The 25,618-nt window shown below is 38.8% G+C and overlaps 1 protein-coding gene across 2 annotated transcripts in view; it reads left to right on the top strand.

The window, feature by feature from the left end:
* The window catches only part of CENPI (centromere protein I), an 80,214-nt gene that overhangs the window by 15,683 nt on the left and 38,913 nt on the right, over positions 1-25,618 (top strand). For both annotated transcript variants that reach the window (XM_058714731.1, XM_058714732.1), the window contains exons 6-11: positions 8,885-8,933; positions 14,016-14,062; positions 18,948-19,037; positions 19,585-19,713; positions 19,946-20,113; positions 20,266-20,386. In XM_058714731.1, coding sequence (XP_058570714.1) covers positions 8,885-8,933; positions 14,016-14,062; positions 18,948-19,037; positions 19,585-19,713; positions 19,946-20,113; positions 20,266-20,386 — 604 coding nt within the window. The remainder of the gene's footprint in view (positions 1-8,884; positions 8,934-14,015; positions 14,063-18,947; positions 19,038-19,584; positions 19,714-19,945; positions 20,114-20,265; positions 20,387-25,618) is intronic.

A 25,618-nucleotide genomic window follows, 5' to 3' on the forward strand; every position in this document is an offset into this window, starting at 1 on the left:
TATTTTTGTGTATGGTGTAAGAAAGTGGTCCAGGTTCACTTTTCTGCATGTCACTGTTCAGTTTTCCCAGCACTATTTGCTGAAGAGAGTGTCTTTATTCCATCGGATATTCTTTCCTACTTTGTCAAAGATTAGTTGGCCATATGTTTGTGGGTCTATTTCTGGCTTATTTATTCTGTTCCATTGATCTGAGTGTCTGTTTTTGTGCCATTAATTTTTTTAATGTTTATTTATTTTTGAGAGAGAGACAGAGCACGAGTGGGGGAGGGGCAGAGAGAGAGAGGGAGACACAGATTCTGAAGTAGGCTCCAGGCTCTGAGCTGTCACCATAGATTCTGACGTGGGGCTGGAACTCACGAACCACAAGATCGTGACCTGAGCCGAAGTTGGACGCTTAACAGACTAAGCCACCCGGGTGCCCCCGTTTTATTTTATTTTTTGAGAGAGAGAGAATGAGAGAGAGACAGAGTGTGAGCAGGGGCGGGGCAGAGAGAGAGGGAGACACGGAATCCAAAATAGGCCCCAGGCTGTGAGCTGTCAGCACAGAGCCTGACACAGGCTCGAACCCACGAACCGTGAGATCATGACCTGAGCCAAAATTGGACGTTTAACCAACTGAACCACCCAGGTGCCCCTTTGTTTTTCTGTTTTAGAGATGAGGAGTCTTGAGGCACAAAGAAGTCAAATAATTACCTAGGGTCACATGACTAGAGCCAGGATTTACGGCAAAATTGTATCATTCCCTTTTTAGAGAAGAGACAACTAGGCATGGAAAAGCTAAATAACTTTGCTGAGGTAAGCTACCTAGTAAGAGACTTAGCCTGGAAGATCTTTAAAGGTAGTAGGGGAAAAGATAAGTACAAGGTGATAAATCCTATGAGAGTATCCACAGGGTTCTGTGGTGGTATAGAGGAAAGGCATCAAAATAAGACTAGGGATCAGAGTTAAAATTATAGGAATTTGTTTTCTGTAGGAAGCAAGATACCTCTCCTGACAATAAGGAAAAAGGATGGGTGTTGATGCTAATACATGTGGGGGTTAGTAAGGGACACAGTTGAGGGAGTTCCTGCCCAGTGGTAATTTTTTTTCAAGTTTTCACTCAAGTAGGAGACAAAGTCTTCTAACAGTGAGGAGGGGAAGATAAAATACTATGTTTGAGGAGACAGTATACATTTTGAAATAGCTTCTGATGGAAATGGGAATGGGAGATGATTAGAGACAGAAGTTTTGAAGGCCCAGATGGGGTTAGAGAGCATGGATATGTAATGTTACTAATATGCAAAGGATAGGTCAGATAAGAATACAAGAGCGTGATTGAACTGATGGACCAGGGAGTCTAGATAGAAAGGGGAAGTAGGTGAAGACAGAAGAGGGCAGACTGGGAACATACACAGCTGAGGTTTGGAATGCTTTGGTGATTGTCAAGACCTATAGTGGGGTTAAAAGCTGGAATAATAGGAAATTGTTGCATTGGAGCTTAAGGTTCAGGAGTTGATGGTTCAGTGTGATGACAAGATTCAGAGTGACCAGGGCGAGAGAGTTGTTGAAGTAGAGTGAGGGAATGAAGGTTATTGGAATTGACATTTTCTGTTTCCTTATGGATTTGTTGTTGTTGCTGCCCGTCTATCGATTATGGAGTAAAGTATGTTGAAAATCTCCCACTGTGATGGCAGATTTGTCAGTTTTTCTTTAAAGTTCTGTCAGTTTTTGCTTTATTTATTTTGAATCTGTTATTAGGTGTTTGCCCAATTATAGTTTTCTTATCATTCTGATGAATCAAACCTGTTATCATGGAGTAACTCTTTGGGATGCCTGGGTGGCTCAGTTGCTTAAGTGTCCAACTCTTGATATGGCTCACATCGTGATATCACTGTCATGAGATTGAGCCCATTATGCTCTGCTCTGAGTGCAAAGCCTGCTTGGGATTCTCTCCCTCCCTCTTTCTCTGCCCACCCCCCCAAATAAATAAACATGGAGTAACTCTTTGTTATTGGAAATGCTTTTTGTTTTAGTCTGTTTTGTAGGAGACTGACATTGCTACTCTGGCTTTATTTTGGATGGTAGTTGCTTGGTATATTTCCATCTTTTGGGGTTTTACTTAATCTTTTTTTCTTTTTTGTCCTCATGTCTTAGATGCCTCTTTTGAATAGTATGTAACTAGATTTTATTTTTAAATCCTGTTTGATGATTTTTGTCTTTAACCTAGACAATTATTTACCTGTGTAGTGATTATTGATATACTAGGAATAAATTCAAAGATCTTATTTGAAACTTTCTAAATGATTGGCTTTTTTCTGCCTTTTCCCCCCCTCTTTCTCTGTTATTTTCGATTGGTTGTGGTTTTCCCCCATTCTTGTTTGGAAGTTATACATTCTGTGTGTGTTCTTTTAGGTGTTATTGTATCTATTTTAACATGCATATTTATTGTAAAAATGTACAACAATGTCACTCTTCCTACTGTTTTTCTTCTGGAAAATATAGTTATTTTTCATAGAATATGCTATTTATGTTAGCATGTAATGGGCATATTATTTTTTAATGAATTAATAAACATTTCAATTTTTCTCAGTTTTAATTTCTAATATGATTTTTCATAGAGGCTAAAGGTAACCAGTATCTTTACCCTCATCTTAAATGAGGCAAGGTCCTAAGAACGCTTTACCTCTGATCAAAGCCTTTCCAGATTATATGCTATTGTCTTGTTTTAGTTCTATCTCATTCTTCACCCTTCTCCACACGCACATGAAGTTGACATCATTATTATCTTCACAGTTGATGTTTGTTTAGATTTGCCCACTTATTTACCAATATCTTTGCTTACCATTTGTTTTTGCATCTCAGACCTTCAATCTGAGATCAATTTCTTTTAGAATATTCTTTCAGTGAGAATCTTTTGATAGTAAACTGTTGTTGTCTGAAAATGTCTTAGAGTGCCCTGTTCTAGGGTGACCGTTAAATTCTCTCAGGACATTGAAAATATTATTTCACTGGCTCTTTCTTTCTCTTGTTGTTGACTCTGTTTAATTGTAATCTGTCATTTCTTCTTTTCTCTCTGGGTACTTTTTAAGAACAGCTTTATTGAGATATAATTCACATATCATACAGTCTACCTCCTCAAGGTATACAATTCACTGGTTTTTAGTATGTTCACAGATATGTGCAACATGAGAATAGTCAATTTTAGGACATTTTCATCACCCCCAAAACCCCATACCCTTTATCTATCATTCCCCCATCTTTCTATTTAGGGGTTCCTAAACAACTCCTAATTTATTTTCTGACTTTAAATATTTGCCTGTTTTTTAATTTAATTCCAAGTTAGTTAACGTACATTGTAATCTTGGCTTCAGGAGTAGAGCCCAGTGACTCATCACTTACATGTTAACACCCAGTGCTCATCCCAACAAGTGCCCTACTTAATGCCCATCACCCATTTAGCCCATACCCCCAACCCCAATGTCTCCAGCAACCCTCAGTTCTCTGTACTTAGGAGTCTCTTATGGTTTGTATCCCTCTCTGTTTTTATCTTATTTTTCCTTCCCTTCCCCTATGTTATCTGTTGTGTTTCTCAAATTCTACACATGAGTGAAATCATGATACCTTTCTCTGACTGACTTATTTCACTTAATACTCTCTAACTCCATCCATGTTGTTGCGAATGGCAAGATTTCATTCTTTTTCATCACTGAGTAGATTTGCCTATTTCTAATCTATTTTCTGTCTTCAGAGACTTGCCTATTCTGGACATTTCATATAAATGGAATCATATGTAGTCTTTTATGACTGGCATCTTTTACTTAGCATAATGTTTTCAAGGTTCATCCATGTTGTATCATATATCAGTAGTTCATTTTTTTAACCTGTTATATTTTTTTCCATAACATAAAATTTACCACTTTAACTATTTTTAAGTGTATAGTTCATTGGCATTAATTGCATCACTACTATCTATTTCCAAAATGTTTTCATTGCCCTAACAGAAACTCTACTCGTTACACAGTAACTCTCCATTCCTCCTTCTCCCAGCACCTGGTAACCTCTAATCTACTTTCTGCCTCTATGAATTTGCTTATTCTATACACCTTATATAAGTAGAATCATACAATTTTTGTCGTTTTGTGTCTGGCTTCTTTCACTTAGCATAATGTCTTCAAGTTTCATCCAGGTTATAGCATGTATCAGATTTTCATTCATGTTTATGACTGAATAATTTTCCATTGTGTGTATATACCACATTTTGTTTGTTCACAAGTTGATGGACTCTTGGGTTGGTTCTCTTTTGGCTACCATGAATAATGCTGCAGTCACCATTGGCATACAAGTAACTGTTCAAGTCCCTGCTTTCAATTCTGTTGGATATATAACTGGCAGTGGAATTGCTGTGTTGTATGTTAATTCTATGCTTAGAATTTTGAGGAATCACCAAGCTGTTTGGACCATTTACTAGCAGTGTATGAGGGTACCAATTTCATCATGTCCTCACCAACTTAATTTGTCTGACTTTTTGACTTCAGCCATCCTACTGGATGTAAAGTGGTATTTAGTTGTGGTTTTGATTTGTTTCTCTAATGATTAGTGATGTTGAACATCTTTTCATGTGCTTATTGGCTATGTATATATCTTTTTTAGAGAAATGTCTATTCAGATCCTTTGCCCATTTTTTTAATTGGGTATCTTTTTGTTACTGGGTTGTAAGTGTTCTTTGTATATTTTAGGTACAAGTTCCTTATCAGATATGTTTTTCTCTGGGAAGTACAAGCTGGAACCACTTAAAATTATTCACTTGAGGTTTTCCAGGTCATATCACTAGTGTAAATTCAAACTGTAGACCTATATATGACTGGCTTGTGGTTACATATTCTTTGGAATGGCTTTATTTTCCTTTCACCCATCTCCAAGGCCAGGACAGGCAAGTTTACTTGCCGTCCTCTTCAGCACAGTGGGATTTGTTTTTATTTCATACCTGGGTGCTTAGGGTGTGGTTCTTGAGGTTCATAGTTTTCTTTCTTTTTAAAATTTTTTATAATGTTTATTTTTGAGAGAGAATGAATGAGCAGGGAAGGGGCAGGGAGAGAGGGAGACAGAGGATCTGAAGTGGGCTCCATGCTGACAGCAGACAGCCCAATGTGGGGCTCAAACTCATGAACAGCGAGATCATGACCGAAGCTGAAGTCAGACGCTCAACTGATTGAGCCACCCAGGTTCCCTGAGGTTTCTAGTTTTCTAATAGATCGTTTGTATATTCCACACATTGGATGGTTTCTAGTTTTCTAATAGATCCCTTGTATATTCCACACATTGGGTGGGTCCTAAGCTTTATCACCTGCCTACCCATCTCCTACCTCCCTTTGTAGCTATTAAAGCTGTAAGTTCAAGATTTTTAAGGTTTGGCAGAAATCTTGGGGTGAGAACTTGTTCAATATTCAGTGTTCTCTCTTTCACTTTGCTTTTGGGAGCTGCAGTTCTTTGCTTTCATGCCAGCTCAGAAATGTACTTAAACAGCTGGATACAATGTAAAACAACATTTCTGAGTTGGCAAGAAAGCAGGCAGGGTCAATCAGGGTATCTAATATACAGTAGTTCTATAAATGGTGATCAGGTCATTGGAATTCAGAAGTCAATAAGCTGTAAGGACAAGGTGATTTGTTGATAGAGACATTAAATCTTCTGACATGCGGTTGGGATTAGGGTTATAGTAGAAGACTGAGTCAGACGTGTAAGTCCTCAGTGAACTTTTGGAAGTCACTAAGAGGTTAGTAGTGAGCAGATAGAGTATAGGTAAGTTGGAGGTACTGAAGTTGGGTGGACTAAGTGTCAAAGGAAGTCTTTTTCTATGCAAGAATGAAAGTGAAGTACCTTGAATAACAAGAGTAACTAATGTTCATCCCTTTGTTTGTCCTGTGGTACACAGGAGTGGATGAATGGTAAGTAGTATGTGATCGACTCTCCTTTACCTTTGACATCTCTCTTAACTTCATATGGTTTTTGTTCTTAAACTAATCAAAATGCAAAACAAATGAATTCTATGTTTAAGCATACTTTGTTAAGAGTGGGAAATACTAAAGCATGCTTTCCCCTTTCTTGTAATAGCTTAATAGACTGAGTTCTTCCAGGCAGAGACTGAGCATTTTATAACCCAAGTATTTAGTAACACTGTTCATGGCACATAGAATATAAACTTCATAAGAGCAGGCCTTTTTGTCTGTTTTAGTCACTGCTCAATAAATTTTTGTTTCATGAATGAATGAACACAAGATACTCATAAATGTTTGTCAGATCATATACCTGTACTTGAGTGGTTTTCATGATGCTAATGAGTTTCTTGATCAGCTTGGCAAGAGGGAGGGGGACCTACTTTTTTTCTTTTTCTTTACCCTTTTTCTGTCTCTTAAAAATATTTATTGAAGTATGATATATGTAGAGAAAATTTCCTGTATCATAATTGATCAGCTCAATTAATTTTCATAAACTGAACATATTTGTGTAAATATCACCCACATCAAGAAACAAGGAACCTAACTTTTAAAAGCATTACTTCAGAAAGTTATTTTCATATAATTTGGTGGGAGCCTGACTCTTTAAAAGTGACTCAGAGGCAGTGCTTACTATTTGCCAGAAAGACATTTGTAAAGTCCTAGATGTATATGAGTTATTCCTTTTTAGATGTGATTGAAAAAGAATGTCAGAGTTCCTATAATGTTGGAGCCCAGAGCAAGTGATTGTGTGACACTCATTCATACCCAGCATGACAAATAGTGTTGCTAATGGTTTATATCCTAGGGATATGAGGTAGTGAGTTTTTTACTCAATGTTACTGTATTTTGTGTAGATTATATCAGACTTGGTCATAATGTATGTCCTTTCCTTAAGAAAAAACCCTGTATCTAAATTCATGCTTCTTACAAGTATGTGCAGAATGTGAACCCATTTCTAAGTAGAGAACAGGCAATATGGAATGTTGTACTTCAGATTTTAAAGTTTAGATTCATGATTACCAAAATACAAATTTGTTTAAAGAAAATCTTTGCTTTTGTTGCCTTCTCTAATTCCATTACATCACTTTTTTAAAAAAATGTTTATTTTTGAGAGAGAGCATGTGCACAAGCAGGGGAGGGGCAGAGAGAGGGAGAGAGAGTCCTAAGCAGGCTCTGCGCTATCAGCATCGAGCCCCATGTGGGGCTCCATCCCATGAATTGTGGGATCATAACCTGAGCTGAAATCAAGAGTCGGATACCTAACTAACTAAGCCATCCAGGTGCCCCTACTTTTTTGATTTCCTAACATCTACAGCAAGTGTTGGCAAATTTTTCTTAAAGTACCAACTAGTAAATATTTAGGTTTAAGGGACATACTGTCTCTGTCACAACTGCTCATTCTGCTGATGTAGTGTGAAAGCAGCTACAGACAATACATAAATGACTGTGGCAATGTTCCAATAAAACTTTATTTATAATGACCAGTGGTGGGCTGGATTTGACCTACAGGTTATTGTTTACTCATCCCTGTGATAGATTATTTATTTGTCCAATAAACAGATGTTCTAAATTGAATGATCTCCAATTTATGGAGGCTTTTTCTTTCATGTTTTATTTTGTGGCTATCATTTTCTTTTCTGAAAGAAAAAAAAAATGCCACCCTCTGGTCCTAAAGATTTTCTCCTAGGGGCGCCTGGATGGCTCAGTCAGTTAAGCATCCGACTTCAGCCCAGGTCATGATCTCACAGTTTGTGGGTTCGAGCCCCACATCGGGTTCTGTGCTGATGGCTCAGAGTCTGGAGCCTGCTTCAGATTTTGTGTCTCCCTCTCTGCCCCTCCCCCGTTCATGCTCTCTCTCCTTCAAAAAGAAACGTTAAAAAAAATAGATATTCTCCTATGTTTTCTTCTAGAACAGGTAGTGGCAAACTTCCTGTAAAGAGCCAGGATAGTAAATATTTTAGGCTCTGTGGGCCATAGACCTCTGTCACAACTACTCAGCTCTGCTGTGGTAGCAGGAAAGCAGCTATAGAGAGTTCATAAATGAAATGTGTGTAGCTATGTTTTGCTAAAACTTCATTTACAAAACCACATGAACTGCAGTTTGCTGACCCCTAATCTAGAATAAAACCTCAATAAACGGACACTCAAAATGAAATGTTATAAAGGAACCAGTCATTCAGTAACTTAAGTAACAAATCTATTGAATGTGTGCTATTTGCCAAACTGAGAGCTAAATGGTTAATTAAATTATGAAGTATCCACTCATTGCAATATTAAGATCATTGAAAATGCTTATTTTGAAGACAAAGCAACATGGGAAAATGCTTTTAAGTGGGAAACAAGATAAAAGTTTTAAGTTTGTATCTTAAATATGGACTACTGGAAGGAATGCATGAATTTTTGTTAGGTAGAAGGATCTTTTTTTAAATTTTTTAATATTTATTTTTGAGAGAGAGCAAGAGAGAGAGACAGAGCATGAGCATGGGAAGGGCAGAAGGAGTGGAAGACAGAATCTGAAGCAGGCTCCAGGCTCTGAGCTGTCAGCACAGAGCCTGATGCTGGGCTCGAGCGCACAAGCCATGAGTTCGTGACCTGAGCTGAAGTTGGATGCTTAACTGACTGAGCCACCCAGGTGCCCCTAGAAGGATCTTTTTCTCTTTTTAAATTGTCTGCAGTGTTTCTATATTCCAAAAGAAACTTAAAAATAGTGTAATGAGATACCAATTAAAGCTATTGGTTTTTACCACTACTATGTAGTATGAAAAAGGGAAGCTTTAAGAGCTATTGTTCAGCAAAATTCTGCAGCCTTTTTACTTAATCAGGATAAAATTGACATTTGAGGAAGATGCGTTGCCACTCTGTTCAAGATATATTGTCATTTCTCTTTTTAAAATTTTATATTTTAACAGTGCCCTTATGTGTGCCATTTGCTATATTTACTTACCAGAAAAGAGAATGGTGAGTATTTTTATTCCAGTTTTACTACATTTATTCTGTGGAATTAACATTTTTTTTTAATATGAAATTTATGGTCAAGTTTGTTTCCATACAACACCCAGTGCTCCTCCCAACGGGTGCCCTCCTCAATGCCCATCACCCACCCTCCCTTCCCTCCCACCACCCATCAACCCTCAGTTTGTTCTCAGTTTTTAAGAGTCTCTTATGGTTTGCCTCCCTCCCTCTCTAACTTTTTTTCCCTTTCCCCTCCCCCATGGACTTCTGTTAAGTTTTTCAGGATCCACATAAGAGTGAAAACATATGGTATCTGTCTTTCTCTGTATGACTTATTTCACTTAGCATAACACTCTCCAGTTCCATCCACGTTGCCACAAAAGGCCAGATTTCATTCTTTGTCATGGTCAAGTAGTATTCCATCGTATATATACACCACAGCTTCTTTATCCATTCCTCGGTTGATGGACATTTAGGCTCTTTCCATAATTTGGCTATTGTTGAAAGTGCTACCATAAACATTGGGGTACAAGTGTCCCTATTCAACAGCACTCCTGTATCCCTTGGGTAAATTCCTAGCAGTGTTATTGCTGGGTCATAGGGTATATCTATTTTTAATTTTTTGAGGAATCTCCACATTGTTTTCCAGAGTAGCTGCACCAGTTTTCATTCCCACCAACAGTGCAAGGGGGTTCCCGTTTTTCCACATCTTCGCCAGCATCTATAGTCTCCTTATTTGTTCATTTTAGCCACTCTGACTAGCGTGAGGTGGTATCTGAGTGTGCTTTTGATTTGTATTTCCCTGATGAGGAGCAATGTTGAGCATCTTTTCATGTGCTTGTTGGTCATCTGGATGTCTTCTTTAGAGAAGTGTCTATTCATGTTTTCTGTCCATTTCTTCACTGGATTATTTGTTTTTCGGGTATGGAGTTTGGTGAGCTCTTTATAGATTTTGGATACTAGCCCTTTGTCCGATATGTCATTTGCAAATGTCTTTTCTCATTCCGTTGGTTGCCTTTTAGTTTTGTTGGTTGTTTCCTTTGCTGTGCAGAAGCTTTTTATCTTCGTGAGGTCCCAATAGTTCATTTTTGCTTTTAATTCCCTTGCCTTTGGGGATGTGCCGAGTAAGAGATTGCTACGGCTGAGGTCAGAGAGGTCTTTTCCTGCTTTCTCCTCTAAGGTTTTGATGGTTTCCTGTCTCACATTCAGGTCCTTTATCCATTTTGAGTTTATTTTTGTGAATGGTGTGAGAAAGTGGTCTAGTTTCAACCTTCTGCATGTTGCTGTCCAGTTCTCCCAGCACCATTTGTTAAAGAGACTGTCTTTTTTCCATTGGATATTCTTCACTGCTTTGTCAAAGTTGTCCATACTTTTGTGGGTCTAGTTCTGGGGTTTCTATTCTATTCCATTCATCTATGTTTCTGTTTTTGTGCCAATACCATGCTGTCTTGATGATTGCTGCTTTGTAGTAGAGGCTAGAGTCTGGGATTGTGATGCCTCCGCTTTGGTCTTCTTCAAAATTACTTTGGCTGTTCGGGGCCTTTTGTGGTTCCATACAAATTTTGTGATTGCTTGTTCTAGCTTCAAGAAGAATGCTGGTGCTAGTTGGATTGGGATTGCATTGATGTGTAGATTGCTTTGGGTGGTATTGACATTTTAACAATATTTATTCTTCCAATCCATGAGCATGGAATGTTTTTCCATTTCTTTATATCTTCTTCAGTTTCCTTCATAAGCTTTCTATGGTTTTCAGCATACAGATCTTTTGCATCTTTGGTTAGGTTTATTCCTAGGGATTTTATGCTTCTTGGTGCAGTTGTGAATGGGATCAGTTTCTTTATTTGTCTTTCTGTTGTTTCATTATTAGTGTATAAGAATGCAACTGATTTCTGTACATTGATTTTGTATCCTGTGACTTTGCTGAATTAATGTGTCAGTTCTAGCAGACTTTTGGTGGAGTCTATCGGGTTTTCAACGTATATTATAATGTCATCTGCGAAAAGTGAAAGCTTGACTTCATCTTTGCCAATTTTGATGCCTTTGATTTCCTTTTGTTGCCTGATTGCAACACTATGTTAAACAATAGCAGTGGGAGTGGACATCCCTGTCTTGTTCCTGATCTCAGGGGAAAATTTTCAGTTTTTCCCCATTGAGGACGATATTAGCTGTGGGCTTTTCATAAATGGCTTTTATGATGTTTAAGTATGTTTCTTCTATCCCGACTTTCTTGAGGGTTTTTATTAGGAAAGGTTGCTGAATTTTGTCAAATGCTTTTTCTGTATCGATTGACAGGATCATATGGTTCTTAACTTTTCTTTTATTAATGTGATGTATCACATTGATTGCTTTGCGAATGTTGAACCAGCCCTGCAGCCCAGGAGTGAATCCCACTTGATCATGGTGAATAATTCTTTTTATATGCTGTTGAATTCGATTGCTAGTATCTTATTGAGAATTTTTGCATCCATATTCATCAGGGATATTGGTCTGTACTTTTTTCCGGGGTCTCTGTCTGCTTTGGGAATCAAAGGAATGCTGGCTTCATAGAATGAGTCTGGAAGTTTTCCTTCCCTTTCTATCTTTTGCAACAGCTTGAGAAGGATAAGTATTATCTCTGCTAAATGTCTGGTGGAATTCCCCTGGGAAACCATCTGGTCCTGGACTCGTATTTGTTGGGAGATTTTTGATAAATGATTCAATTTCTTCGCTGATTATGGATCTGTTCAAGTTTTCTATTTTTTCCTGTTTGAGTTTTGGAAGTGTGTGGGTGCTTAGGAGGTTGTCCAGTTTGTTGGCATATAATTTTTCATAATATTCCCTGATAATTGCATGTATGTTTGAGGGATTGGTTGTAATAAATACATTTTCTTTTGTGATTTTATCTATTTGAGTCCTTTCTCTTTTCTTTTTGAGAAGCCTGGGTAGAGGTTTATCAATTTTGCTTATTTTTTCAAAAAACCAACTCCTGGTTTCATTGATCTTCTCTATAGTTTTTTTAGATTCTGTATTGTTTATTTCTGTTCTGATCTTTATTATTTGTCTTCTGCTGGGTTTGGGGTGTCTTTGCTGTTCTGCTTCTATTTCCTTTAGGAAAACCGTTATCTCTCTATTCTTAATGACAGACTTGTTGGATAAAGTATTCTTGGCTGCATATTTTTTCTGTTTATCACATTGAAGATTTCCTGCCATTCCTTTCTGGCCTGCCAAGTTTCAGTAGATAGGTCTGGCACTAGTCTTATGGGTCTCCCTTTGTAAGTTAGGGCCTGTTTGTCCCTAGCTGCTTTCAGAATTTGCTCTTTATCCTTGTATTTTGCCAGTTTCACTATGATATATCATGCAGAAGATCGATTCAAGTTACGTCTGAACGGAGTTCTCTGTGCCTCTTGGATTTCAATACCTTTTCCTTCCCCAGATGAGGGAAGTTCTCAGCTATGATTTGTTCAAGTACACCTTCAGCCCCTTTATCTCTCTCTTCCTCTTCTGGAATTCCTATGATATGGATATTGTTCTGTTTGATAGCATCACTTAGTTCTTTAATTATCCCCTGATACTCCTGGATTTTTTTATCTCTCTTTTTGTCAGCTTCCTCTTTGTCCATAATTTTATCTTCTAATTCACCTGTTCTCTCCTCTGCCTCTTCAATCCGTGCTGTGGTCACCTCCATTTTATTTTGCACCTCATTTATAGCATTTTTAGGTCCTCATGACTATTTTTTAGTCCCTTGATCTCTGTAGCAAGATCCTCTATGCTTTATTCAAGCCCAGTGATTAATTTTATGACTATTATTCTAAATTCTTGTTCCGTTATATTGCTTAAATAGTTTTTGATCAATTCGTTAGCTGTCACTACTTCCTGGAGTTTCTTTTGAGGAGAATTCTTCCATTTTATCATTTAGGTTAGTCCCTACAGTAGGTCCAAACTGCAGAGCACTTCCCTTGTGCTGTCCAGACTAACTTGTGTTGGTGGGTGGGGCCGCAGTCAGACCCGAAGTCTGTCCCCAGCCCACCACTGGGGCCACAGTCAGACTGGTGTGTACCTTATCTTCCCCTCTCCCAGGGGCAAAACTCACTGTGGAGTGGTGTGGCCCCTGTGTGGGCTGCTTGCACACTGACAGGCTTGTGGTGCTGCTTCGATGGGATCTGGCCAAGGGCGTATTAGACAGGGTGGATCTGCAGGGTGCTCGGGTGGGAGGGGCAGGCTTAGCTCGCTTTGCTGTCTGTGGTCCCCTTGGGAGGGTCCCTGCAGCACCAGGGGTGGGGGGTGGGGAAACAGGCCTGTGGGAGGGATGGATCCACAGAAGCAAAGCATTGGGTGTTTGTGTGGTGCAAGCAAGTTCAGTGATGAGAACTGGTTCCCTTTGGAATTTCTCCTGGGGGATGGGAGAGGGAAATGGCTCTTGCCAGTACCTTTGTTCCCCTGCTGAGTTCTGTCCCTCCAGGGCTCAACAACTCTCCCTCCTGGTGTCCTCTTGACCTCCCCACCCTCCCCGCCCTCCGAGAGCAGAGCTGTTTACTTTTAACATTCTAGATGTTATGTCCCGCTGGCTGTCAGAACTCATGGAGTCCGGCCCCTCTGCTTTTGCAAGCCAGACTTCGGTGGCTCTGCCTTGCCGGGTGGGCTGCCCCTCCACCGCCCCGGCTTCCTCCCGCCAGTCCCTGTAGCACGCACTGCCTCTCCACCCTTCCTACCCTCTTCTGTGGGCCTCTTGTCTATGCTTGGCTCTGGAGAGTTCGTTCTGCTAGTCTTCTGGTGGTTTTCTGGGTTATTTAGGCAGATGTGGGTGGAATCTAAGCAATCAGCAGGAGGTTATCACAGTGTCCTCCTACGCCCACCATCGTCCTCTCTGTTCGACAGAGTATCTGGAATTAACATTTCTATTGGCCTTTATAAAGTTAACTGGTAGCATTAGTTCAATGACAAGATTTTGTGGGAATTATTTTTTGTGCTTTTATCTAAGAGTGTCTGCTTAATGGTTTAATTGAACAGAGTGTTTATATTTTTGATGTGTTGTACAAAGATGTTTTATGAGCCACGTGGTTTGTTTTTATTCTGAACCTCATGCATTGTACTTTTCTTTATCTTTTCTAGTCAAACCATTTCGTGTGAGAAAACTGCTTGGTCTTCAGGCCAAAATGGTGAGTACGAAAAAGACCTAAAATTGACCAGTGTATCTGTGCTAGGTACTGAGTTGAGCTTTGGGGATATAAATTGAGTGAATCATGATCTTCAGGGAGCTTATTATCTGGTGAGCTTTGAAAACAAAATAAAAAAATCATAAATAGATGAGGGTCAAGGAGGAGTGGTAATTCTTAAGAGAAATTTTAAGAGATTAATAGGATTTAACCAGGCCAAGAAGGAAGAGAAGGGCACTCCTGGAGGTGGGAACAGCATAAGAAAAGACATATATAGATGTTAAACAGCAAGACTGTTTAGGAAACTGTGTTGTTATGGTTGGAAAATAAGTGTTGGAGAGTAGTCAAAAGTGACTACTTTATTAAAGTAAAGTAGTAGTTTATTTATTTATGTTTTTGTGGATGTGATCTAGGAAAGCATTCCTTTCTTGACACATAGACTTTAGTATATTCCCTGACCATTATCTCTTACCATTACAGCTTTCTTGCATTGTTATTTTCACTATACCTGCCTGGTAACAAGTTTTTGAAGTTTTGGGTATAAAACAGTAGGAAGTTGTAGTGCCTGTCTTAACTGCTGAAGCCTGCATGACCTACCGAAAGGCATGCAAGTTTAATGAAAAATACAAACAAATGTGCACATACATGCTTCTCCAGTGTGAGGTTTCCCATTAGTACAATTCAATGATTGTTCTTGTTTTTACATTTGTTTTTTTAATGTTTATTTATTTTTGAGAGAGAAAGAGACAGAGCATCAGCGGGGTAGGGGCAGAGAGAGAGAGAAAGTGGGAGACACAGACTCCAAACAAGCTCCAGGCTCTGAGCTGTTAGTACAGAGCCCGATGCGGGGCTCAAACTCACAAACCGTGAGATCATGACCTGAACTGAAGTCAGATGTTTAACTGACTGAGCCACCCAGGCACCCTTGATTGTTCTTGTTTAATAGCTTCCTATTTTGGTTGTGTCAGTCCAGTGTCTTCTCTTAGCTCTCTGAATATATTAATGATCATGTTTTTGTCCAAGTTGAATTTTATTTTACAGTAATATAAATTGTGAAAAAGTTATAAAGTTTCTTCATGTTAACAGCAAAGCATTTCAATGGAATAAGAAAATTCTTAGCATAAGTAAGATCTTACTGATTTGGGGGGTGCCTGGGTGACTCAGTCATTTAAACATCCAACCGTTGATTTCAGCTCAGGTCATGATCTCACAGCTTGTGGAATTGAGCCTCAAGTCGGGCTGTGCACTGACAGTATGGAGCCAGCTTGGGATTCTTTCTCTCCCTCTCTCTCTGTCCCTCCCCCCTCACACTCCCTCTCTTTCTCTCAAGATAAATAAACTTAAAAAAGATCTTGCTGATGTATTAACTGAAACAATAGTGTTATGTTCAGGTTTAAAAAATGGTTTAGTACATGATTGTGTAAAATTTTTTTTAATTTTTTCTAATGTTTATTTTTGAGAGATAGAGACAGAATGTGAGTAGGGGAAGGGCAGAGAGACAGAGAGGGAGACACAGAATCTGAAGCAGGCTCCAGGTTCTGAGCTGTCAGCACAGAGCCCAACATGTGGCTTGAACTCATGGACCATGAGATTGTGACCTGAGCTGAAGTTGGATGCTTAACCGACTGAGCCACCCAGGTGCCCCTGATTGTGTAAAAATTTTAAACCCAGATATTAAATATATGGCTTCATTAATAACATTTTATATAGTACATTATTATTCCATTATCCATGCCCATTTATAAAGATTCATTTATTTTTTATTTTTTTAAATACTTATTTTGAGAGAGACAGAGAGAGAAGGAGAGTGAGAACGTGCGTGCTTGTGAGTGGGAGATGGGGAGAGAAAGGGAGAGAGAATCCCAAGAAAGGGAGAGTGAATATCAAGGCTCCATGCTCAGAGAACCTGAGGCAAGGCTCATTCTCACGACCATGAGATCATGACCTAAACCAATATCAAGAGTCAGATGCTCAACCAACTGAGCCACCTAGGCAGCCATATAAAGAGGCATTTAGAATTGTTTTGATTAGCTGAATTTTGGTGATTTTGGTCAAGTCCAACAATATCAAACCAAGAAATCGTGGCTGTGCTTACATGTAGCACAACGTGTATAGCAGTAACAGGCATAATCTGTGTGTTTGAGAAAATATATTGGATATATGGATTTCTGACACCTGCAAAGGCATGTATCCTCTCTATACCCATTCATAACCTATAACTCCTGATCTGTGAAGGAAACAAATTACAGAAACTGTCTTTGTGGTGGTAGGCATGATTGGTGGGAAGTGGTGCAGGCATGTTGTTATCATATATACACCAGGCCCTGTTGAGAACAGTCTTTGGAACAGGGGTGGGGAGTTGGTGAGGATGGTTTCTAGGATTGTACCCTCTGCTAGGCGTGAGCCTGTGTGACTTTGGCTGTGATTCTTTTCCTGTTTCCAGCTTGGTCTCTTGTTTCCTCAGAGGTCCTTTCTTTAGTTAATTTGGTGGTTCACAGTAGAGGCTGTTCTCAAATGCCTGGAAAACATTGTTTGTCCATATTTAATAGTAAAGAACTAAAATGGTGATTGGAAACTTTTGCATGTGAGCAGATATTGTTCATTGCTGCATCTTGATGTTTCACTGGGGAGCCCCACAGATTGCTGTGTCACTTTTCCCAGAGAGGAATCCTCTTGTTTCCTGCCTAGGGCTTATATTAGTCAGGCTTCTCCATAAGCAGAATCAATAGGATGTGTGTATAGATATGTAGAAAGGTATTTATTATAAGGAATTGGCTTGCATGATTATGAAGCTAGGAAGCCAATAATCTGCAGGGTGGGCCAGCAGGCTGGAGACCCTGGAGAGCTGATGTCTCAGTTTTAGTCCAAAGACAGTCTCCTGTAGAACCAGAAAGAGCCGGTGTTACAGGTGAAGTCTGAAGGCAGGCTGCTAAGAATTCTCTCTTGCTTGAGGGAGGCTGGTCTTTTTGTTCTTTATAGGCCTTCAACTGATTGAATGAGGTCCACCCACTTTATGGAGGACAATCTACTCAAAGTCTACCAATTTAAAATGTTAACCTCATCTAAAACACCCTCACAGAAACACCCAAAATAATGTTTGACTAAGTATCTGGGCACTCTGGACCAGCCAAGTTGACACATACAGTTAACCATCACAGGTTATCAGCTTGGTTCCTAGCACTCTGGGTTGCAGGCAGTGGAAAGGGGTGAGGAAGGGTCCTGGTACCCTCCCTCAGCTGTGCCTGTTATCTGATTCCAGTTTCATCTTAAGAGAGTAAAACCTTGATGTTTGTTAGTGTGGTGAAAGAATTTGGGGTTCTAATTGCTTCTTACTTAGATTTTCAACCAATCCTCCTGTTTGCTGCCTCTCTTGCACTTCTGCTGCCCCCACTTTTCAGAGGTATCTCGTCCCTCAAATTCCTGAGTCCTTTTGAGAGTTCTAAAACATGAAACTGCTGCTTTTGAGCCTTTTTCTGTTACTACCTTAGATTTTGTTTTCTCTGTTTTGCCAAGTTGGTTACTATTTGTCCATTTTTATTCTAGGTTCCAAAATCTTGTTGGGATGTCTCATTTGCTGTTGTATCCTCTCTTGTTTTCTTTGAACTTGTGCTTTATGCCTTTTTCATTCCTTTACTTTTTAGTGGGGCTTTGGGAGGACCCAGAGTTAAACGTCTATTTTCAATATGTCATATTTAACTGGAATTCTTTTTAAAAAAGAAAAGAGTGTTAACTTTTTAACAACAAAGATATGTTTAGTTAACTAGACAGTACATTCTAAAGGTCTCTCCTCTACTAAATATTTTCTCTATCAAAAAGCATTCCAACTCAAAGCAAACTCTTATACTAATTGACAATTAGTACAGAGATCAGAAGATATTTCGGTGTAGATAAATTGGATTATTTTGGTTTTGTTATAACAAATTTAATTTCAAGAAGCTGTTACAAAAATAGGAACACTGTATTTCTAAGCCCCAATTTCTGCCTGTCTTATTTTGTACAATATTTGATTCAACAAAATTGTAATATAACAAAACAATTTGGTTATTTCCTTGGAATTCATTAAAAAATTTTTTTAATATTTTTTGAGAGAGACAGAGACAGAACATGAGCAGGGGAGGGGCAGAGAGATAGAGGGAGATATAGGATCTGAAGCAGGCTCTAGGCTCTGAGCTGTCAGCACAGAGCCTCATGCGGGGCTTGAACTCACGAACTGTGAGATCATGACCTGAGCCAAAGTCAGACGCTTAGCTGACTGAGCCATTCAGGTGCCCCTTCTTGGAATTCATTTTAGTAGTATGCTTTCTCTGGATAGCCAGATATATCTACCTGGATATCCAGGTGTCCAGCAGTAATGACTTCTGTCATTCTAAAATTAATGTTTTTGTTAAGACTTGTTTTAGTCGTATCAAGCTGCTTGACTACTGCGTACCTGTTGTTGGATTTCCTAGTTAATTTTCCAGGAATTATGATAATGTATTAATATTTCCTTGCTCTGTTTTCTTAGCTTCCCTTTTTGTCTTCCCACCTTTCTGTCTAAATCAAGAATGAGTCAACTTTGAGTCCTGAGTATGCTACTAGTGAAAGTAAGCCATGCTAGTAAGTATGACTGTAGACCTAAGGCATGGGCATAGAAGACAAGAGAAAATATTAAGGAAAAAGTAAAAAAGAAAAGGTCATAAAAGAAGTCCACAGGCTCATAAGGGTAGTTTTATGATAGTTGACTTAAAATGTCTGATTATTTATTCTTTGATTTTTTTATAGCATCTTCCAATAGCCATATCACATAGTAAAATTAGGGTTGGAATATATGTTTAATCTGTTTATTTTATTGTTACTTTTCTTTCTTATGCCAAAGAATTGAAAATTGAGAACTCTTATTTCATTTCAGGGAATGCAGCCTCACCTCCAGGCTTTGTTATCGCTGTATAAGTTCTTTGCTCCTACTTTGATTTCTGTATCTTTGCCTGCAAGGAAAAAGGTGAGGGATTAAAGAGTGCTAAGTCATATTGAGATCAAAATATTTTTATTAAGGTAATTTACAGATTTGAAATGAAATGTTTACAGCATACTGTTTCATTTTTTTCTTAATGTTTATTTATTTTTGAGAAAGAGAAACAGAGTGCAAGCAGGGGAGGGGCAGAGAGAGAGGGAAACACAGAATCCGAAGCAGGCTCCAGGCTTTGAGCTGTCAGCACAGAGCCCGATGTGGGGCTTGAACCAATGAGCTGTGAGATCATGACCTGAGCTGAAGACAGACACTTAACTGACTGAGCCACCCAGGCACCCCCTGCAGCATACTGTTTTAAAATCTAGTATTATGGCATTGTTTCTAGGAAGTTTTCTAAGGGATTGGCACTTTGTTTTAATTCTATTTAATGTATAAAATAGATTCTTGATCAGAAAAAAAACCATTTGCATGACAGAAAAATATCATAATTAATACATTTTCAATTAAGAATTTTGCATTTTATATTGCTTCATGTTATGGGTACCTATTTATGTATTTTAATCCAATTTTCTTATAGATTTATTTTAGGAATTCAGAGAATCTGTGGGAGACAGCTCTACTTGCTGTGAGGCAAAGGATTCAGGGACCCCCTCCTGAACCTGTAAAATTAATGTTAGGTCCAGCTAATGTCCATCCTGTAAAAAGAGTAAGTGTCTAAAACTCCAAATGATTTGTGCAGGTTTCTTTTCTTAAAGCCAAACAATAAACATTCAGATGATTCAAGAGATTATAGAAATTTAAATACATTTTAATTACCTAGAATTCTGTGTGAACCACATTTAGACTTCATTAACTGAACAACTTAACAACTGCTTTTACATTTAGTTTGTAGTCTGTCTAGTCCATTGATAGATTGTTTTACTGTCTTTCTTCTTTAGAAATGGAATTCTTACTCAGTTATACCCATGCTGAATTCTAGTAGCTGCAGTAAAGAATGTGGGAAAAAAGGGATGGCTCTTTCTGATTATCTCCGTAGTAATGGATCATTTCCACTAGAACAGCTTAAAAGCTTCCCACAACTCTTAAAGAACATCCATTGCTTAGAGGTATGTGACTGGACCATGTGCTTATCTATATTTTCCATTCAATCTGCAAAGCCTTTACTTTTATTGTGTATTTCCTATCTGATGATTTCCTTGTTGCTATGTTCCTTTTACTCCTTTTCATATACTTACACTTGATTGTTTTGTCTTTGCAGCTGCCTTCTCAGATGGGTGCAGTGTTGAACAACTCTCTGCTGCTTCACTATATTAACGTTGTCAAAGACGAGTCCATCTTACTGAGACTCTATCACTGGTTGAGTCAAACATTACAGGAAGGTAAAAATTGATATTTAAACTCATTGATTGCATGAGGAGGGAACCAAATAGCTTATATCTTTTATAAGGGTAACAAATTCTAAATAGGAGGAGCCTTCATATATTGTAACTATCTCTCTAATAATCATATGTTCAGAGCTGGTATGCTTCCTTTATACTAATTTTAAGATACAGTAATAAAGGAGGTATGTTGTTAAGGAAACATTGCTGGATGGCCACCCAAACTCACTGGGTGGCTCCATTTTGATGACCATCACAATCCCAAAACCTCTTCATCTTTGTGCAGAGACTTGCTGTTCAACCCACGAAATAATCAGATTAATGCTAACCACACTCGAGAAGACTAATACATGTCAGGATATCAACTTACTACTTCATGCTAGAAATAATTCTTAAGATGGTGGAACAACATGGAAGTTTTTTTTGTTATGTCTCTATCCATGAAATACAGCCATATCAACACTAAACCATCCTGCACACCTAGAAAACTGATTTGAGGTTTAAAACAATAATCTGCACAACCTGAACCACAGAACCCCACAGGTACACAGTGTGGAGAGGTGAACTGGGAGAGATAGAAGCCGTGGAGGGAAAGGAGCTGTTTTTGCTTGCGGAGAGAGTACAGAGCTGGGGGAGAGTACCGGAGAAAACAAGCCCCCCCAAAAGCAGCTGAGGAGAAAGTGGAAATGTGGAAAAAGCCACAGGGACTGAACAAAAAAGGAAGAAAGGAGAAAGAAGAGGGTTTAAATTCCATTAACACTTTATAAACTGGGGGAGTGCAGAGTCTGAAAATCTGCAGCTCAATAACCAGTGATTCTCTGGTGGGAAAGGCGAGTCCCCAGGAGCAGAGGACCAAATGGGGAGACGCAGTTCCCCTGCTGGGAGGACATTTGGTAGAGGCTGTGTGGCCACCCCAAAGGCAAGGGTCCCAACGGACCCTGGAGAACAACCATATTCACTGGTGCTGGAACAAAGACATTAAGGGGGCAGCCTGGTGCCAGATGTGTGTTGTGATTTACCACAGTCCCTGAAACGCTGCTACTACACAATCGCATGAAGTTTTTCTGGGGCAGGTTGGCACCTAGCTGCAGTCTCTGGGCGTCAGCAGCAGCATGGTACCGCGAACGTTACTGGGGATGGGCGGGTACCTGGCCATTGTTCAGTGAGACCCTTTCCCAGACAGTCTGAGCAGGTCACAGCTGTAGTCCCTCAGAAGTGAGGGGTTGGGAAACACAACCACATCTGAGATAAAACTCAGGAGGGAGGTGCCGCCGGGCAACCTGATGGCTAGGTCACGGACAGTGTAAAAGCAGGGAGCGGATGGAAGCTGGAGACAAAGGAGGGGTACACGATTGCTGATGGGGGAGAGCACAGAATTCTGATACTAGAGACTGGGTAGCTAGGTGACAACATTTTCACCCCTTCCACGCATGTGCATACACACCTGCAGGTGCCACAGCAATCCACCCGAGTAATCTAAGCAGCACCATCTAGTGGAGAATGGAGCGGTTACACTAAGCCCCACCCAACTGGACCAACCTTGCTCTTCAGGAACAACACAAGTCTCTCTGTCTGCTTAGTATATGGACTATAAAGTGCTTCATAGTTTGCCTTCTAGGGGAAACTGATGTAATTTCAATCATACTTCCTTCTGTTTGCTGGTCCATCTATTCAATGTTTTTCTTTTCTTATTCTTGAGTACATTAATACATTTCTATTAAAATATTTTTCTTTAAATTTTTTTCTATTTTTTACTTTTTTGTAAATATTTCAAATTCTGTTTTTTTACTTCCACCATTTCATTTTATTCTATTTCATTGCATTCATTTTTTTCAAATTTTCAAACATTTTCCTTTTTTCTTCTTCTCTTTCCCTTTTTTCTATAATCTGTCAAGCTCCTATCACAAACAAGACCATAACACACCTAGGATCTAGCATCCTTTATTTGATTTTTTTATGTTGTTTTTAATTTTTTAATTCTAATTTTTTTAACTTTATTAATTACTTTTCTTCCTTCAAAATGACGAAATGAATGAAATCGCCCCAAAAGAAAGAACAGGGAGAAATGACAGCCAGGGACTTAATCAACACAGATAAAAGCAAGATGTCTGAACCACAATTCAGAATCACAATAATAAGAATACTAGCTGGGATTGAAAACAGATTAGAATTCCTTTCTGCAGAGATAAAAGCTACTCAGGATGAAATAAAAAATGCTATAACTGAGCTGCAATCTCGAATGGATGCCACAGCGGCAAGGAGGGATGAGACAGAGCAGCAAATCAGCAATATAGAGGACAAACTTATGGAGACCACTGAATCACGAAAAAAGAGGGAAACTAAGGAAAAAGAGCATGATTTAAGAATTAGAGAAATCAGTGACTCATTAAAAAGGAACAACATCAGAATAATAGGGGTCCCAGAAGAGGAAGAGAGAGAAATACGGGTAGAAGGGTTATGTGAACAAATCATAGCAGAAAAATTTCCTAACCTGGGGAAAGACACAGACAGCAAAATACAGGAAGCACAGAGAACCCCCATTAGATTCAACAAAAACCGACCATCAACAAGGCATATCATAGTCAAATTCACAAAATACTCAGGCAAGGAAAGAATCATGAAAGTAGCAAGGGAAAAAAGTCCTTAACCTACAAGGGAAGACAGATCAGGTTTGCAGGAGACCTATCCACCGAAACATGGCAGGCCAGAAAGGAGTGGCAGGATATATTCAATGTGCTGAATCAGAAAAATATGCAGCCAACAATTCTTTATCCAGCAAGGCTGTCATTCAAAACAGAGGGAGAGATAAAAAGTTTCCCAGACAAACAAAAATGAAGAGTTAGTGACCACTAAACTAGCCCTGCAAGAAATTTTAAGGGGACTCTCTGAGGGGGGGAAAGACAAAAAAAAAAAAAGATCAAAAGCAACAAAGACTAGAAAGGGCAAGAGAACATCATCAGAAACTCCAACTCTAGAGGCAACATAATGGCAATAAATGCATATCTTTTAGTACTCACTCTAAACGTCAGTGGACTAAATGCTCCAATCAAAAGACATAGGGTAACAGAATGGATAAGAAAATAAGATCCATCTATTTAGTGTTTACAAGACCCACTTTAGACCTAAAGACACTTTCAGATTGAAAGTAAGGGAATGGAGAACCATCTATCATGCTAATGGTCGACAAAGGAAAGCTGGAGTAGCCAAACTTATATCAGACAATCTAGACTTTAAAATAAAGACTGTCACAAGAGATGAAGAGGGCATTATATCATAATTAAGGAGTCAATCCACCAAGAATTTCTAACAATTGTAAACAATTATGCTCCAAATGTGGAAGCACCCAAATATATAAATCAGTTAATCACAAACATAAAGAAACTCATTGATAACAATATCATAATAGTAGGGGACTTCAACACCCCACTTACAACAATGGACAGATCATCTCAACAGAAAATCAAGAAGGAAACAATGGCTTTGAATCACACACTGGACCACATGGACTTAACAGATATATTCATAACATTTCATCCTAGACCATCAGAATACACATTCTTCTCCAGTGCACATGGAACGTTCTCCAGAATAGATCACATACTGGGACAGAAATCAGCCCTCAACAAGTGCAAAATGATTGAGATCATACCGTGCATATTTTCAGACTACAACACTGTGAAACTCGAAATCAACCTCAAGAAAAAATGTGGAAAGGTAACAAATACTGGAAGACTAAAGAACATCCTACTAAAGAATGAATGGGCTAACTAAGAAGTAAAAGAGAAAATTAAAAAGTTCGTGGAAGCCAATGAAAATGATAACACCACAACCCAAAACATCTGGGCTACAGCAAAGGTGGTCATAAGAGGGAAGTATATAGCACTCCAGGCCTGCCTAAAGAAGGAAGAAAGATCTCAGATACACAACTTTACCTTACACTTTAAACAGCTGGAAAAAGAACAGCAAATAAAACCCAAAACCAGCAGAAGACAGGAAATAATAAAGATTACAGCAGAAATCAATGCTATCAAAACCAAAAACCCAGTAGAACAGATCAATGAAACCAGAAACTGGTTCTTTGAAAGAATTAACAAAATTGATAAACCCCTAGCCAGTTTGACCAAAAAGTAAAAGGAAAGGACCAAATAAATCAAGAATGACATAGGAGATCACAACCAACACAGCAGAAATACAATAATAAGGGAATATTATGAACAATTATACGCCAATAAAATGGGCAATCTGGAAGAAATTGACAAATTCCTAGAAACATATACACTATCAAAACTGAAACAGGAAGAAATAGAAAATTTTAACAGACCCATAACCAGTAATGAAATTGAATTAATAATCAAAAATCTCCCAAAGAACAAGAGTCCAGGGCCAGATGGCTTTCCAGGGGAATTCCAGCGAACATTTAAGGAAGAGTTAACACCTATTCTCTTGAAGCTGTTCCAAAAAATAGAAATGGAAGGAAAACTTCCAAACTCTTTGTATGCAGCCAGCATTACCTTGATTCCCAAACCAAAGACCCCACTAAAAAGGAGAACTACAGACCAATTTCCCTGATGAACATGGACACAAAAATCCTCAACAAGATACTAGCCAACCGGATCCAATGATACATTAAAAAAATTATTCACCATGACCAAGTGGGATTTATACCTGGATTCAGGGCTGGTTCAATATCCACAAAACAATCAATGAGATACATCACATCAATAAAAGAAAGGACAAGATCCTCTCAATAGATGCAGAGAAAGCATTTGCCAAAATACAGCATCCTTTCTTGATAAAAACCCTCAAGAAAAAAAAAGAGGAAAAAAAAACCCTCAAGAAAGTAGGGATAGAAAGATCATACCTTGAGATCATAAAAGCCATATATGAAACCCCCACTGCTAATATCCCCAATGGGGAAAAACTGAGAGCTTTCCCTTAAGGAACAAGACAGGGATGTCCACTCTTGCCACTGTTATTCATCATAGTATTGGAAGTCTTAGCCTCAGCATTCAGACAACACAAAGAAATAAGAGGCATCTAATCAGCCAGGAGGAGTTCAGACTTTAGCTCTTCACAGATGACTTGATGGTGTATATGGAAAACCCAAAAGATTCCACCAAAAAAAAATGGCTAGAACTGATCCATGAATTCAGCAAAGTTGCAGGATATAAAACCAATGCACAGAAATCAGTTGCATTCCTATACACCAATGATGAAGCAACAGAAAGAGAA

Source organism: Neofelis nebulosa, chromosome X (assembly GCF_028018385.1).
Source record: "Neofelis nebulosa isolate mNeoNeb1 chromosome X, mNeoNeb1.pri, whole genome shotgun sequence".
Lineage (NCBI taxonomy): Eukaryota > Metazoa > Chordata > Mammalia > Carnivora > Felidae > Neofelis > Neofelis nebulosa.